This window comes from Trachurus trachurus, assembly GCF_905171665.1.
Source record: "Trachurus trachurus genome assembly, chromosome: 23".
NCBI classification, from domain to species: Eukaryota; Metazoa; Chordata; class Actinopteri; order Carangiformes; family Carangidae; genus Trachurus; species Trachurus trachurus.
The window spans coordinates 20,200,434-20,217,487 of NC_139912.1; the positions used below are offsets into that span (position 1 = coordinate 20,200,434).

General features: G+C 44.4%; 1 protein-coding gene across 7 annotated transcripts in view; it reads right to left on the bottom strand.

The window, feature by feature from the left end:
* Window positions 1-564: 564 nt before the first annotated feature.
* sbf1 (SET binding factor 1) overlaps window positions 565-17,054 on the bottom strand; it is an 88,049-nt gene continuing 71,559 nt past the window's right edge. For 4 of the 7 annotated variants that reach the window (XM_083999092.1, XM_083999097.1, XM_083999095.1 and 1 more), the window contains 17 exons: window positions 15,350-15,486; window positions 13,805-14,012; window positions 13,492-13,688; window positions 12,456-12,593; window positions 12,258-12,359; window positions 11,320-11,394; window positions 10,485-10,657; window positions 9,150-9,326; window positions 8,955-9,056; window positions 8,666-8,851; window positions 7,158-7,284; window positions 6,000-6,130; window positions 5,528-5,869; window positions 3,899-4,104; window positions 2,821-2,908; window positions 2,595-2,726; window positions 565-958 (listed from right to left, as the gene is read on the bottom strand). In XM_083999092.1, coding sequence (XP_083855218.1) covers window positions 860-958; window positions 2,595-2,726; window positions 2,821-2,908; window positions 3,899-4,104; window positions 5,528-5,869; window positions 6,000-6,130; window positions 7,158-7,284; window positions 8,666-8,851; window positions 8,955-9,056; window positions 9,150-9,326; window positions 10,485-10,657; window positions 11,320-11,394; window positions 12,258-12,359; window positions 12,456-12,593; window positions 13,492-13,688; window positions 13,805-14,012; window positions 15,350-15,486 — 2,620 coding nt within the window. In that variant the 3' untranslated portion in view covers window positions 565-859. The remainder of the gene's footprint in view (window positions 959-2,594; window positions 2,727-2,820; window positions 2,909-3,898; window positions 4,105-5,527; window positions 5,870-5,999; window positions 6,131-7,157; window positions 7,285-8,665; window positions 8,852-8,954; window positions 9,057-9,149; window positions 9,327-10,484; window positions 10,658-11,319; window positions 11,395-12,257; window positions 12,360-12,455; window positions 12,594-13,491; window positions 13,689-13,804; window positions 14,013-15,349; window positions 15,487-17,054) is intronic. The other 3 variants (XM_083999093.1, XM_083999096.1, XM_083999094.1) reach the window with 3 other exon arrangements.

Genomic DNA, 17,054 nt, shown 5'->3' on the forward strand with positions numbered 1-17,054 from the left:
TGAGCGTTGATCGCTGTCTGGTACAAATTAAGAGATTTTTAGAAAAGAAAAGAAAAGAAAAGAAAAAGGAAATCCTTCATGAGCCGCTGAGGAGCCCCTCCCCCCTCCTCCTCCCCCTCCTCTCCTCCTACACAGTCCACCTGTCTGAGTCTTCTTCTAGTCACAGGGGCCCCCGGGGGCCCGACCGGGGCTCCACCGAGCTCCACCGGGGCAGTGAGAGGCAAAGAGAGCGCGGCGCTCCGTCCTCGGGGTCGTTTTTTTGGTCCGTCAACCCGTCAGTCAGTCACTTAGATCCGTCTCAGCCTCGGTGTGTGTGTGTGTGTGTGTGGCGGCTGCTCCTCTCTGGAGTGTTTTACAGGGCGAGCGAGGTGAGTTAGTAGGAAGGAGAGCGAGTGTTGCTGGGTTACAACAGGCGGAGGAGGGTTCTTCATGCCGAGCCGGCGAGATGCAGCGAGGGGCTGGAGCGGGCATCGATCCTGTGCACACGGAGCGCTCAGCTCACGCTGCCAAGTGGTTCTTCAGGGACACAGTTGTTGTTGTTCTGTTTTTTGTTTTGTTTGTTTGTTTGGTTTTTTTTGTCTTTTACGGGATTTTTTTTATAACAAAAACACTGAAACGTGACGCGGGGGGTTATTAGTTCAACACTAGCCGACAGAACAGAGCTGTAAGTGGTGAAAGGCCCCTTCCCCTCCCCGTTCCCCCTCCCCTCCCCTCCCCTGGCTTCGCTGGGATTGGCTGGCAGAGGTGTCCGTCGGGGGGGAGGGGGTGGGGAGGGCAGTCGCCCGCGGCACCGCTCGGTCCTTTCCTGTTTTTTTATTTTGTGTTTTCCCGCGCGGCTCCGTACAGAGTCCCGCCTCCTCTAGGCGTCTGACAGGCAGCTCTGGACGCTGTCCATCCACAGCTGAGCGTTCAGGCTGTCCTGGGCACAGAAGTTATACACTCGTTTGGTCGTCTTGAGCTGAGGAGACAGAGAGGGACACGTCAGACATGTACACACACACACACACACACACACACACACACACACACTGGGAACAGGTAACATCACATGAATCACCTCACTCTGAATGGAACTTGTGGACTTTGGGCACGATGTGTTCAAGGACCTCATGGAGACATTAACTTACTGTGTCTGTGTACTTTACTGCCGTGTGTGTTGTTTTATTTCAAACTAAAGGTGCTGCAGCTCAGAGCCTGAAGAACAACATGTGGAACTGTTCTCTCTCTGGGTGATGCTGCATTCACATGGAATCTGGCGGACGGCAAACCGGATGTCACTTTACAGTAGTGGACAAGAGAAGGACGGTCAACCTGGACGAGGCCGGCAGAGACGGCAAGGATAAACGGCAATGACGTCCAAAGTTAAAATATTTTAACTTTTTACCGTCCACCGCCACGGAATTCACCACATGTGAGGTATACACACAGGGAATTTAAAGAAGAACTATTCAAGTCCGGTCACTTTTCCTCTGTTTTGCTAACCCTCCACCTGGACATGTGCATTTGTTTTTAACAAAGTTGGCGGAAAATCAATCCATGGAGCGGTAGATAACGTTATATAACATAAACAATGTTACGACGTGTATATCTGTGTAGTCTTAACTGTCATAAACAGAAGATTACGGGTTACGGAGCGTGTTTGTGTCGCGGCGCAGAGAGACGAGAGCTCGCAGCAGCCAGGTACTACACTGATGTTGCAAGGTTGGTTTTCAGCCATGAGACGCCAGGTGAAGGCAGAGAGCCTCCGTTCTCACTAACAAGTCACAAGTCAAGTAGTTAACATCACAATTACTCCGGAGCTGTTTAATGAAGGTAAAAATGTAGCATAGCCACGGGAGAAATCTTGCTTAGTTCCTCTTTAACATAAGTTTGCGATAAGCCTGTGCATATTCTCATTTGTCCAGGTCATAGTATCTCAAAGGAATTTTTAAGTTTGCGATGCAGTATCATCAGTATACATTAGAATTTTATAGCCATATAGCTATGATAATAACATAAAATAATACATGAGAATTTGTTGTAAACAATACGGCATCGACATAGCAACATATTGTCAGGTGTGTATTGTTTTGCCATCATGCCGTTCTGTCGGACCGCTTGTCTTTGTAGTCCATCTGCCAGATTCCATGTGAATGCAGCATCAGCCCGGACTGGAAGTTAAAAAACATTTACAACTAAGAATCCTTTTTGTCCAGAGGAAACTCTCCACATCTGTCAGCGTCCTCCTGCACCACTGTGTTAGGGAGTTGTGTTCTAGTTTGTTAAAACCAGAGCAGAACTTGTTCTAACAGCAGAGACGTCACTGGTCGGTGCTGAGCTGATGCTTTGGGTCGTGACTGAAGCAACAGACCGACCGGTCGGTGGATCAGGTGACATGTGATCAGGCTGCTTCCTGTTACCTGGGTTACCTGGCTCCACTTGTTACCCAGCTGCTACAAACACAATGAAGGAGTTCGTTTGAATTCTCCTCTTCTCATGTGTTGTGACGTCACCGTGCTGGAGTTGTGCGTGGTGTTGTTCTCTCTGTGCTGACAGGACGTGAACACGGTGACACACACACACAGACACACACACACCGCGGCTCAGTGACTCACATCAAAGAAGGCTTTCTCCTCGATGTTTTTGGGCGCTCCCATGGTCGGTGTTCCCGGGGTGACCGACTCCACGTCAGCCAGCTCGATGACGCCTTTACAGTCCTTATCCTGCCTGCTCTCGTAGTATCTCAGCTGCGCACACACACACACACACGGTGTTAGACACACACAGTCTCATCAGTCTGTAACTTCACGGTCACTTAAGTTCATCTGGACTCCCTCTCACCTGATGTTTGGTCTTGTCCAGCACAAACCACCGAGGTTTCCATGGTTTCAACAATGCCCCTTTCTTGAACAAGATGCCTTCAAAACTCCTGTTGGAAAAAGGTGAAACACTTTATTACACACTTGACCCCAGTGATGGAGGGTCAACACTCGGCTTTGGGCTGCAGCAAAGTTTCCATGGGGACTTGAGAGCGAGCTGTTGCGTGTTAATCAGAGATGTTATATGTAGGGGTGGTGAATAAAAGTGTATCATTAAATTCCCCAAAATCGATTATTTTTTGCTTTTTTTTCATTGTTTTTTTTTTTTTACTTTTTTGTTCTCTTGTAGAACAGATGAGTTACTATTATATTTTCTCCATCCATAACGTCCTGTCAGCTTTAGCTTTAGGACCGATGACTTGTGACTAATGTTGATGAATGATGATTTTATTGTGTACAATTTTTAAAGTTCCAAAGCTGCATATTCTGTAGGAAAACACTCAAACTTATGGACTTTTATTTGCAAGTGTGGACACTGGCTGTTGTTGTTTTTTTGACTGTGAAAAAAAATCTACACTAGACAAATTGAAGGCACAGTGAAGTCTAACTCAATAAAAGAGAAGTTAAGTAATTCAGCAGCTGACTGTATTTTAATGGTGTATTTTGGTTTACTGTTGCTGTCCAATGGAAAATCAATAATCGGCAATAATCGAAAATCGGTTGGTAAAAGAGACCTCAATAATCGTAATCGAAACCCCTAGTTATATATATTATCAACTTAACTTTAAAGGGATATTTTGGCAAATTGGCCCATTGCCATAATCCCTATAGTTTTAGGAGTAGGTCGTTACCTTTAATTGTCGGTGCAAAATGTTTTTAGAACGGCGGAGCAGAGCCGCAAGCTGCTCAGAGCTACGCTACGGAGGCTAATGGGATTTCTTGGTTTCCCTCATCAAATACATCAAATCCAACAAAAAGCAGCTAAAAACATATTTAAAAAGTAGGAAGTAAATCAGGCTGTGGCTCATAAATACAGTTAGAGAACGTGTGTGTGGGGTCGGGCTGGATCTCTGAGTCCCAGTCTCAGCTCCGGTACGGACCTGTTCTCGCTCTCGGTGCTCTGGAACTGGCTGTAGAGGGTGCTGGTGCTGGGCCGGCCGGCGACGGGCGTGGAGGTGGCGCTGGCCTCGCAGTCCAGGGCTAGGTTGATGGAGGAGCCCGCGCCGCTCTCCTGCAGGTACACGCCCTGAGAACGCCGCTGGTGGCTCAGGTTGGACGACATGAGTAGAGAGCTGGAGAACGACGGCTGTGGAGGAGGACAGGAGACGGAGAGGAGCATCGGTGAGAACACACATCAACTTCAACAACTCAGATTTCAGTCATTTTAATAATAAAATGTAAAAAACTAACACTGATGAAGGTTCATTTGAGCTGAAACGCATTGATCCTTGTTTTTTAACCTTTTACATTTGTACCTGGTGATGATTATAAAGGCATTTTAATTTTTATCTCAAAACGGAGCTGCCTTGGAATCTTTCAAATCACTTTGCTTTTGGAAAGAGAGTTTATATCTTTAAAACCAGTGTCTGGTCTTTTAAGCTGCATTCTACTGTGCCACCTGAAGAGGTCAGCACAACCCACCAGCCTCCACTTGCCTCCATCACTCCCTGTGTTTGTATCAGTGTAGGCTGACAGGGCTGAGGTCACTGTGGAGGTTCGTTAGTCGTCACTCAGCTCATTTAGTAACAACTTCTAGTTTCTGCTGTGTGATAGTTGGAGTTCAGAGGACGTGTGCTGACAGCTGACAGCAGGAGATCACAGAGCTCAGTGTAGCACCGTGTTGTACATAATGACCAGGGAGGTTTTACACCAGGAACACACTGCACTGGTGTGTGTGTGTGTGTGTGTGTGTGGCAGCCGACGTCACTGAAACGTCACCAGTGTTGCAGACTCCAGCTGCTGGAACACAGGAGTTCTTTTCAATATGAATTGAATTCTTTTTTTTTTTAAAACACAAATATAATATTGTTGCATGTTGTCGTGACGTCAATATGACATCAACAGGTGTTTTTGTCTGGATGTTTTTTTTTTTCAAATGATATTTTTGGGGCATTATTTTGATAGAGAGTTGTTACATCCCTTCTTCATTCATCATTGTTCTTTTATTATCCCACCTTCTGTCTGTCTTTAGTTAGTTTTGTTTCTTTTTTACAAACATGCAAATATATACTTTGCAGGTTTTGTTTTCAGCACTTTTTTTTAACATTACATATTATAGTACTGTTTTTTTTTTCTTGACAATAACTGTGAACCAAGTAATCAATCTTTATGTCTCCTGTGTCCCTGTTTTTATGTATTCTGATCCTTGTGTCCCTGTTGGCTTTTTAACATCTTACCAGAGGACTGCAGTTGAAAACTAGCCTCTGGTTAACACTGGCACTTTCACAGAAATGTTAATTAATGTGCACTGTCCTCTCCAAAAAAAAAAAAAAAAAAAAAGTTTATTATTCTGTGAGAATAATAATAAAGAAAAAATTGCAAAAAAGAAAGAAAAAAGGCGAGAGAATGTTTAGATCACCGCAGCATGAGACACGTGTCGTGTAGACAGTGTGTTCTACTGTGTTGCTGAATAGAATAGAGGAACTTTCCCAGCCGACTGCACCTGAATGCAGCACCTGACTGTTTCCTGTGTAGCTGTGAGTTAAATCGAACCTCCCCCTCCGCCTCACCTTGCTCTCCAGTTTGGTCTCAGTCCTCTGCGTGGTCTTGATCTTGTCCCACGTGTCCTTCCACTTCTCCGACGTCTGTCCCAGCTCCGCCTCCAGACTCTGCAGGTCCTGCAGCAGCTTGGTGATGGCGTCGGGCACCGCCTTGCTCAGGCTGTCGTAGCACGGCCACACGATCTTCCGATGGGACTTGGGCCCGGTGTCGGGCTTCTCCGCCGTCTCCTCGGCAACGCGCTCCTGCCGGCCCCTCGTCTCCCAGTCGTAGGACGGCCCCTCGGACAGCGTCTCCTCCATGTAGAAGTCCCACACCTTCAGGTTGGAGATGAAGGTGTACGGCCGCAGAACCTGAATGACACAGTTACTCACTTTTTAATTCTTTCCTTTGAGACGTTATTTCCACATTTGAATGTTTCTGGGCTCAGCGTCACGTATCCCATCATGCCGTTGGGCAGCGTGTGCAGCAGCGGCGGCTTACCTCGTCATCCTCAGGAGCAAACATGTAGTTGTAGAAGACGGGCGTCTTCTTGTTGAGTCTGTCGATGTAGTCCCACACAGACTTACACACCTGAGGGCTCTTCCTCTCGCCTTTCTCCTCGTACAGCACTCCTACACACACACACACACGGGTCATCAGAACAACATAATCTAATCTATCTAAATAAATAATATTTTGGAAAATGGAAAGAATTACATATAGAATCAGAAATCAAGAACCAAAATGTCTGAAAAGGTGGAATAAGTGGATTGACTATATAAATAAATAAAACTGAAGAGTCCAGCTCTGAAGACATGTTTAGTAGATCTCTGAAGAGAATGTACTGGACATACAGCTCTGGAAAAAATTAAGAGACCACTTCAAAATGATCAGTTCCTCTGGTTTTACTATTCATAGCTACTGTATGTGTTTAAGTAAAATGAACACTTTTGTTTCATTCTATAACCTACTGACAAAATGTATCCCAAATTGGAAATAAAAATATTGTCATTTAGAGCATTTATTTGCAGAAAATGGCAACAGGTCAAAATAACAAAAAAATTGTGTTGTTTTCAGACCTTGTATAATGCAAAGAAAACTGGTTCATATTCATTTTAAAACAACACAACACTACTTTTTAAACTTAGGAAGGGTTTAGAAATCAACATTGGTGGATTAATCCCAATCTTTAATCACAGCAGTGTGTTTTTAATTTATTTAGAATCGTTCTTCTTCATTAAATATGATTTGGTTCAGGTGATCAGCTCAGTAGAATGAGGTGCTTGTGTTGTTGTTCAATAGACACTGGAATTGATGGCTGCCAAACATGTAGAGAAGCTGATTTATTAAGAACATTTTGGAGTGTTGTATATTTTTGTTTATCTTATGCTTATTTCTTTATTTTATTGTCTTTGTCCCACCTTTCTTTTTCTTTTCCTTTATTATTATTACAGGTGTTCCTTTTTTTGATTTTTTTTTCTCTGTTACCATGAACTTTTTCATTTTCTTTGATTTTTTTCACTACAAAATACATTTTGTGGGATCGCTCCAATGGCTAAAAGATGTGTAATGGAACAATGAATCAACAACTTGATCAATCCTGCAATAAAGTAAAAAAAAACCCAACAACAACAGAATGTGTATCTGACGTGTCCTCACCCAGCTCGATGCGCTCGTAGTCCGAGTCCAGCAGGAAGGTGCGGAAGCGGTTAGACACGTAGTGGTACGCCAAGAACTTCAGGTAGTACTGACTGAACTCAAACTCCATGGGGAACTGGAGGTGGATCTGAGGGACAGAGACGCGGGGGGGGAGGGGGGACGGGGGGTTACATCATCTCACTGTGGTTTGTTTTAGAAACGTCGCTCACAGTTTATTCAACCTGAGATCTGATAAAGACGTTTACACGGCGTCTGATTTCACTCTGTGACTTCAGCTGCACCTGAGTCACTTTTATCTTCAGCTCCTCTGTTGTTACACAGTCACAGTGGAGCAACAGCAGCATCAACATCTCTAATTAAAGCCCCGAGCTGCCAGACAGAATATTAACAAGTGTGTCAGACAGCGAGGTCGACAACGTGTAAAGAAACCACACATCCTGTGTGTGAGGAGGACGACGATGATGAGCCCACGTCACTCAGCAACACAGGAAATAGAGACATAGAGACACACACACACACAGCGTTATCAACATATATGGTAAGAGGAAGAAGAAGTTAATTCCTCTTCTGGTCACTCTGCAGAAAACCTGCTGCTCTTTGTTTCTTCTTCTTTATTAACATTTATCGGTAACACTTTATAATAAGTACACACTATTAAGCGTTAGTTAAGCATTAATAAATACTGAATTCTTCATTTATAACACATGAATATTCATTAGTATGTAGTGTGTACTTATTATAAAGTGTTACCCATTTATCTTATTGTTGCCCTTTTTCTATTGACACCAACCTGCTAGTTGGACTGGAGCCTCAGCTACAATCTCATGTATATTTACATGGAAATGTTCATCAGTGCGTCCCATGTATGTAACTTATTTAGCTTTTTATTAGCAAAAATCAAATATGTCTTTCATAAATCCGTATTTCACTGAAGTGGAATCACACCCACATACAAATGAAAGCTTTCTGGTACCTTAGAATGAGTTGTTACAAGTTGTTGCAAATACATAAGTGGGTGACGCACCGAACCGAGGCGGCCATGTTGCATCGCCATTTTTTACGTTCAGTGGCAGCGTGACCGTAGGTAACCACGGAAACTCAGCGGAGCTCTGCCTGTTAAAACTGTCACCACTGTGTAGTGTGAGGAAGGACGGAGGCACCGATGTTGCATTCAGGTGCAGTCAGGCAGACGGCCGTCGGCAAACCAACCGGAGACGGTAAAACGTGGGTCAGGTAAACAATACGACATCACCATGACAACATATTGTCACGACTGTATTGTTTTGCCTCATGGCGGACCACTTGTTTACATAGAGGCTTGTTTATCCTGTCACATGCAGCGTCTGTTGTCTGTCTGACGTCTGCCCGATTTCACGTGAATGCAACATCAAGAATACGTTCCGGTATGCAACCGCACCGCTAGATGGGGGGGATTCCTACACATTATACCTTTAAAAAAAACAAACTTAAATCTGAAATCCCAGGACACAGTAAGAGGACGTGTTCACCTGGTGCACACAGTCGAGGAACTGCAGGAAGACGGGCGTGAAGCCGCTGCTCTGGCTGTTGAGCGTCTGAGCTCCTCGGTGGCTGAACCTGTGGCCGAACGACAGCCACTCCTTCTCCACCAGCAGCCGGAAGCCGTCGAAGGTCCTGTAGTAGGGATCAGACAGCAGCTGCACCAGAGACACCACCTGCACACACACACACACACACAGAGAGGAGAGGAGTGTGTGTTAACGCTGAGCCTCACTCAGACAGTCCACAGCAGCTCGTTGTCTGGGCACCGGGTCCAACCTGCGTGGTGACGTCCCAGCCGTCCTCCAGGCTGACCATGACCGACGAGCCGGCTTCCAGGAGCTCCACCACCAGGACCGACACCTGCAGCACCCTGTGCAGCTGGACACACACACACACACACAAGCAGGGTCAGAATGAACGGCGCAACAAGAACGCTGTGTTGAGCGGAGACGGGGAAGCGGCGCCACTGACCAGAGCCATCCACTCAGAGTCCTCCAGGCAGCGCAGGAAGCTCATGTTGGGGTCGGAGAGCTGGGAGCTGGGCACGCAGGCCTTCATCAGCTTCTTGAAGCTGTTCTTCACCTGCCGCACGTCACACACCTCGATGGGAACCACCTCCCACTGCTGGAACGAGTCCTGCTTCCCTCCCTGAACACAACACAACACAACACAAGACTGAGTCAACGACCTGAACCTCTACAGCTCTTTACCTTTATAGTGTCGGCCATTTAAAGAGGAACTATGTCTGGTCTCTTCTCCTCTGTGTTGCTAACCCTCCTCCAGGCCATGTGCATTCGTTTTTAACGAAGCCTGCGAGAAATCAATCCATGGAGCGGTGGGTAACGTTATATATCACATATACGTTACAGCATGTATATTTGTGTAGTCTTATCTGCAGTGTTGGGCACGTTACTTTAAAAAAAAGTAATTAGTTATAGTTACTTTCCCAAAAAAGTTACTATATTATAAGCAGGGTTTCTACACATTTGAAATTTCAAAATTCCACACTTTTTCCAGACCCTAATTTCCAGACTTTTTGGTAAAAAATTCAAATAATTTATGACATTTGAGTAATTAGATGTGTATCATGTAAATAAATAGTGCAATTAATTTTTATTTATTAATTTTAATTATTCTGAATTTGTATGCCAATATGTCATCAAATTGTAGCTAGGTACAATAGCGCATACAAAATAATTAACCCAAATAACCAAACCCAGATAAGTATTAAGATAAATATATTTCCATACAATAGTTTCATTGTACAATAGGTTCATTTTCAGGTCTGGAAATGTATAAAATTAAAATTCCATAATACTCCATACTTTCCATAATTGCGTTGGAACCCTTTATAAAAGTAACTATTGCGTTTCTTTTTTTTCAAATGTGTAACATGCACTTAAGCAGGTAACTTTTAAGTGAGCAACAGCAGATTTTATTGTCATTAACAGCAACGGCAAAACAGTAACTTTTTTGATTACTTGTTACTTAAAAATGTAGCGCCGTTTATTTATAACTGTATTGTTCCCATCACTGCTCATCTGTCATAAACAAGAGATTATGGGTTTCGGGGTGCAGTGCTGCAGAGACGAGAGCTGGGACACCGGGTCGGAGGCTCTGATTTTACAAGGTTGGATTTCCATCAAGAGACGGTAGGTGGAGCCTCCATCCTCCCTGGAACAAGTTACAAGTCATTTATTTAACCATCACAATTACTTGGAGGCTATTTAATTAAGGTAAAAATCCTGCATAGTTCCTCTTTAAAGCCCAGAGACACACTCCTAAATCCACTCTGTGTTTGACCACCTTGAGCTGGGCCTTGTCTCCTATGATGTAGAGGTAGGCCTTCTGCGGGCGGAGGAACAGAGCCTCACTCGGTCCTCCGTTGGGCTGTGGAGACTCTTTTCCAGCCAGACGTGTCCCCACATCTGGATTGTAGGCACTTAGACGCCCGCTGCCTCGGATACTGCCCCATTTACCTGCAACGTGCACACACACACACACACAGACAGACACACACACAGACAGAGAAGGAGTTTACTTTCCAGAGGAATCGTAACACGCTGACTGAATCATCTCCAGACTTAATCAGCCATTAAAGCATCATTCCACCTTAAGGAGCTGGAATGATGCTTTAAAACACACGGTGTGTTGTGTTGTGTTGTGTCGTGTTGTGTTGTGTTGAACGTCCACAGCTTAGTAACGGCCATGCTGCTAAACACAGGCAGAGATGGTTGAGAACTACTGAGTCCAGTCTGCTACATGGAGCCCAGCCACAGCTACAGGACGCCGACACTCTGATCGTTGTCCACATTCAACAGAGAAAAGAATCAAACGGCAAACAGACAGTCAGAGCTGCGGCGGCAGCGTCATGCACACACACACACACAAACCCCCCCCCACACACACACACAAACCCACATACAGCAGCTCTCTGATGAACACAAGCAGGAACAACAGACCATTAGTCTGCAGAGACAGCACACTACCAGGGACGACGCCAGACACACTCAGTCGGTGCTACTGTTAAAGAGATCTGATTGGTTAGACAGGAGGGAAGGGGGAGAGGTGTGGGAGGGAGGGAGGGAGGGAGGGAGGGAGGGAGGGAGGGAGGAGGAGGAGGGGGCGTGGCCTACTGTACCTCTAGGAGGGTTCCTGGCCTTGCCAGACACTTTGGGCTGAGAGAGGGAGATGACTTTGGCCCTTTGACCCAGAGCTGAGGTCAAATGACAGAGATGACCCGTTAACCAACAACGCCACACAATGGAGGATGGTTACAGGCACACACACACACACACACTCTCAGATCCTACAGTGGGTGGATCGCCTCATTCACCATCCTCCTGGTCCAGTCCCAGTTTTAGTAACAACTTTCAGACTTAAAGGGATATTTCAATATTTTGGGCAAATTCGCCTATTGCACAAACCCCTATAGTCTTATGGGTAGGTCCATAACCTTTAATTATCGGCGCATGTTGTTTTGAGATCGGCGGGGCAGAGACGTGGGCTCTACACGTGGTGCGGTATTTCCGGCTTTCCCTCATCAAACTCATCAAATACACAATCCAACAACTCCAAAACGCTCTGGTGGACAAATTGTGACCTGCACATTCACCACGCTTTGATAATGTAACATTGGAGTTGTTTTCGAGGCAACATTCCAGACACGGCTGCTTGGCAGAGTGACTTCAAAAGTGCAAGAAGTTCCAAGTATTTGCTTCATGTGTCGTAATGTTACATAATTATACGTTATTATCTCATAGTGTGGTGAATGTGCAGGTCACAACTTGTCCACCAGAGCGTTTTGGAGTTGTTGGATTATGTATTGCCGTTTGATGAGGCAAACGTGGAAATCCCATTAGCCTCCATAGCGTAGCTCTGAGCAGCTTGCGTCTCTGCTCCGCCGTTCTAAAAACAGCTTGCACCGACAATTAAAGGTAACAAACCTACTCCTAAAACTATAGGGATTACGGCAATAGGCGAATTTGCCAAAATGTTGAAATATCCCTTTAAAACACAATTCTTCAGGACTTTGATGGAGCACATGATGCGAACAGAACCAACAGCAGCCACACTCACGTCTCTCACCTCTGCTGAAGGTTCCAGGAACGTCCTCCTTGGTTCCCATCACCTGCTTCATCAGAGCGCCGATCTTGGGCTGCCGCAGTTTATCTGACGAGTCTGTGAACACAAGACACCAACAACTTTGTCACCCACGCGCGTTAAAGACGGGGAGTCCCCGTGTCGCCGAGTGAACGGCGTGTGCGTCCAACCCACCAGAGGTGCTCATGTGAGTGGAGGTGAAGCCGCTGAGTGTGTTCCTGCCGCTGCTTTCACTGTAGGAAGGCATGGAGCTGATGATGGCCTGCAGGTACTTCTCCTGCTCCAGACTGGTGGAGTCTGCCTGGGAGGGCACTGCAGCCAGAGGAGACACGTGTTTAGTTTAAGGCGAACCGATTAATCATATTTTCATCGTCATCGCAATATGAACATGCATGATAAACACCATCTGTTTAACTGATTGATTATTCATGTGCAATTTGTTCAATAAAAGTATGCTCAAATATTTTTTTCTATTATTCTATTCAGTGTTTCAGTACCTATTAAAGACAAAGACACAGGAACTGTATAGTTAATATGCACACAAGTCATGTGTCATCGCAATATTGAACAGTGTCATCGCACATCGAACATTTTGCTGATATCAGACATGCAGGCCTAATTGGATAAATTCTAAATTGTGGCAAAAGTGGCATATGGCAGTAACACAGGAAAATGCACATTATTTAATTCATACAGGTGCATATCAATAAATTAGAATATCATGGAAAAGTTTATTTATGTTAGTAATTCAATTTAAAAAGTGACACTAACACATTATATAGATCCATCCATGAAACATTTTGTCTTTTTAATTTCTCTTAATTGTAATGATTATGGCTTACATTTAATGAAGACCTTAAAATTCAGTATCACAAAAAATAAATAAAAAAAAGAAAAAGAAAAAGAATATTACAAAAGACAAAATAAAAAAAAACATTTTTAATATGGAAATAATGGCCCTTTGAACAGTATGTCCATCTATATGCACTCAAAACTTGGTTGGGGCTATTTGACTTGAACTACTGGAAATGAACCTCTCCATGATATTCTAATTTATTGAGATGCATCATTTCCACCAGGGGGAGGGGCTGTGAGTGTCTTTAAGGACCGGTGAAGACATGAGCAGACACCAATCAGGACTCATCCAAAAAATATCTAAGCAGCAGCAGCATCGTCAGCTGGATGCAGAGAGTAGAGTAGAGTGTTTTACCTGAAGAGGGGGCGTTGGGGGACTTGAAGAAGCCCACCACCCCCTTAGCGTGGAGGCCTGCGGAGCGCAGCAGGACGGCCTTGGTTCTTGAATTCCTCCAGCAAACCACAGGGAAGCGGTTCTGCCGGTAGCAGCGGCAGATTCTATGGATGGTGGAGTCCGGGATGCTCTGAGGCACTATCAGCAGGCCGGGGTAGCTGTGACACACACAAACACACACACAGTGAATGAAGCGCTGTGGAGATACACACCGCGTACGCAGCCAGCCCACCTCCTGCCCCTCGTGGCCCCGCGGCCCCCTGCGGTGTCTTACCTCCGGCAGACGGTGTACATGCGGTTGGCGGTGGAAATCCTGAAGGGCTCGTTCTTGGAGCGTGTCAGGCTGTTACTGAGCGTGCCCAGACCCAGGCGCTGGTAGTCGCGACAACAGGCCCGCTCCACCACGTTGCCCATGGTCTGTCTGTCCGATGAGCGGATGGTGGAGGAGAGGGTGAGGGAGCTCTGGTCCACCTCCTCTGAGACTGGGAGGACACACAACACGTTTCACTGCACAGTCCTCTTTTTATTTCACACTCAGGAGGACATATTTGTAGTTGTAAAACCCAAGAATCATCTCAGTGTAGTTTTACATTTCCTCTCTCAGGCTTCTCTGAGTGATTTAATTATAAATAAGCTACTATATAATAATATAATACATATTTTAGAAACACACAAGAGAAACCAAATCCTGCCAAGTGTGCAAGGTCTGAGTCACAGTGGAGAGTGGTGACTGTTTTGTTGTGACATCACAAAGTCACAGGAAGTCCTGACAGCTGGTTTTTAAGGCTCAGTTTCTGAATACAGGCTGTGTGTATTACTCTGTGGACTGAGACTTTGATACTTTCACAGTGTTAATATAGAAACAAGAGCTGATTTATAACCCAAAAACAACAAGGAGAACTTCCTTTATACTAAGCAGGACCTTTAAAAAATAAGGTAAATTTCCCACTTAGTATAAGGGTAGTTTTCACTATCAATAAAAAACATGGCTGCTGCAAAGATTCTGTTACATTTCTGAGTAAAATGTATTTGACCTCGACCCCTCACAGAAGACCGAGATTCTTAATGTTTGGTATGAAGGCAAGACTTCCTATTTATGTATGTGCGCTAAGACTGAAGCAGATGAAATGTAAGTTTAATGGCTGTCAAAGTCAAATACTGACAGAAGCTGACAGGCATGATAATTAAATGGAAGTGATGAGAGAAGCTGAGGTGTCAATTAAGTGTCTAAAGTGTGTGTGTCCTGGATGAAGTGTCAGTTACAATGTTCTCCCTGACAGCTGATGAACTCTCTATTGAGTTGGTTCAAACTAAAAAGGAAAGCAGTGGAAGTTTGAATTCTGAAAACAATTAAACTGTCATTTGAATAATATTGTATCATATGAATTGGCTTTATGTATAAGTGGTTAAACCAGAGTTTTTCAACCTTGGGGTTGGGACCCCACGTGGGGTCGCCTGGAATTCAAATGGGGTCGCCAGAAATTGATTTAAAAAAATGACTGATAAAAATATATTTTATGATTTAAAACATCACAGACAATCTCAAACAACTGTATTCTATACTTTCACTTTCTCAAATATAAATCGAGTTCAAATAAAATGCAGCATATAAAAATATCTGAGCTGGCGCATCTTGATTGACGGGTCGCCAGAAATTTGTGATGTCATAATGGGGTCACGAGCCAAAAAAGGTTGGGAACCACTGGGTTAAACTGAAATTTCAGCAGTTTAAGCTTTGAGGTGGACTGAGGGGTATAATCTGAACCATGTCAGTGAAAGCGACATATAAACAATGTGAAAAACGCTCCACTGTCATCACCTGAGATCTCATCCTCGTCCATCTCTGACTGGAAGCTGCTCCTGTTCTCCCAGGTGGGCGGAGAATACTTCTTCTTGGTCACGTACTGCCGACCTATGGTCCGTTTGGCACTCTTCACCAGGTTCTTGGAAAGAGTCCTGAAAAAAAAAAGATGAGACGGGACAGAGATGAGCTGGACGTTTCAAACACATGGCGGAGCTGATTCAGCTGCACGTCCCGTCCACTTTGACGTGCGCTTCCTGTCCAGTGTTTCTGCACACAAACGTGCATTTAGATCTGCAGCAGTCTGCAGCTCCGGCTCACAATGAGCCGATTCGACTCAGTGTTCGTCTCTGCGCATAATCGAATTCAATGGGCTGTTGCTGGTTTGGCGTGCCACAGGGCCAGAGTCACAACTAATGTCTGAATGGAGGTTTTTAGCAATCACACACACATACACACATACACACAGAGACACACACACACTTTCCCCTGTTTCTGTTCTGGAGAATGAAAGGAGCATGAGAGAAGCCTTTGAATAATTCATCAGTGGAAAAATGTGGCAGCTGGTTTATCAGCCCTGTTGTTTCCATCTCTGCATGGTGTGTGTGTGTGTGTGAGAGTGTGTGTGTGTGTGTGTGGCCCAGGAGCAGGAGGGGACTTAGAGTTGGGTGTTAGGACTTTATAATTTGTTTCATCTTTTTACAAAGAGCACCAATAGGAAACTGACCTGTATAAGTTAAGATGTAAATTAGTTACAGATGCGACAGGAAGTGAAAACTCAATATCTCATTCTGGATCTAACAAGACATAGATCTACAAATGAATATCCACATCAAAAAACTAGATCCTAAATGAGATGACCAAAGGATTTCTCAGGGTTACAGTGGTGTTGTTTTGATGCATCATGCTGATGAACTCTCAGAGTGAGGTCACAGGTGATGGGATGCAGCCAGCTGAACTAAAAGCTGTTTCCACTCAGACTCCGCAGACCTGAGCTCACGTTTTCACACTAAAGGCCTGGAGCCCTGAGCTGTGACTGAGGTGAAAACAGCCATGCATATGCATAATATAAAGTACAATGTTTTAGAACAAAAGCTGCTCCTGATTCAGACCTGCCTCCTGACCTGCATGAAGTTAAAAACCTAAGACAAAGGAGCAGAGGACGGGTCTAAGTGGTTGTTGTAGATGTTCTGGCTCCTCTCTTAGGATTGTATTATAAATGGCTGAATGTTTTCTTCTTATGATCTTTAATTGGCCTCAACTAGACAATAGAAACTGAGAAAAAGGTGATTGGACTGTTAACATGACAACAAATCTGTAGATTCAATATGATGCCAGATGGATTATTTTAGCACAGTGGTTGGAAACAGCTCACTGCTCTGTCCATGTTATAAGTCATTTGTTTTATCTATTCACGCACCAGAATGGAAAAGGTTACAAATGTTAATGTTTTCTTTTTTTTCTCTGATATTTAATAATTTCTTTACTACTATATATTTAAATACTGTATATTTGTTTTTTATATTGTAAGAATGCTGGGTAGCTTAATTTGGTATGTAGGACAGACATTAATATGCATTATGCTTCTGCCTCTGCCTTTTCAGTCACTACCTTGTTGATAATGTTTGTAGCCTTTATGTGATGCGACTGAATAAAGAATTTTATCATCTAACAGGTGGTTCCTGGAGGTCAGCTGTTCTTTTACAGGAATAAAAACACACAT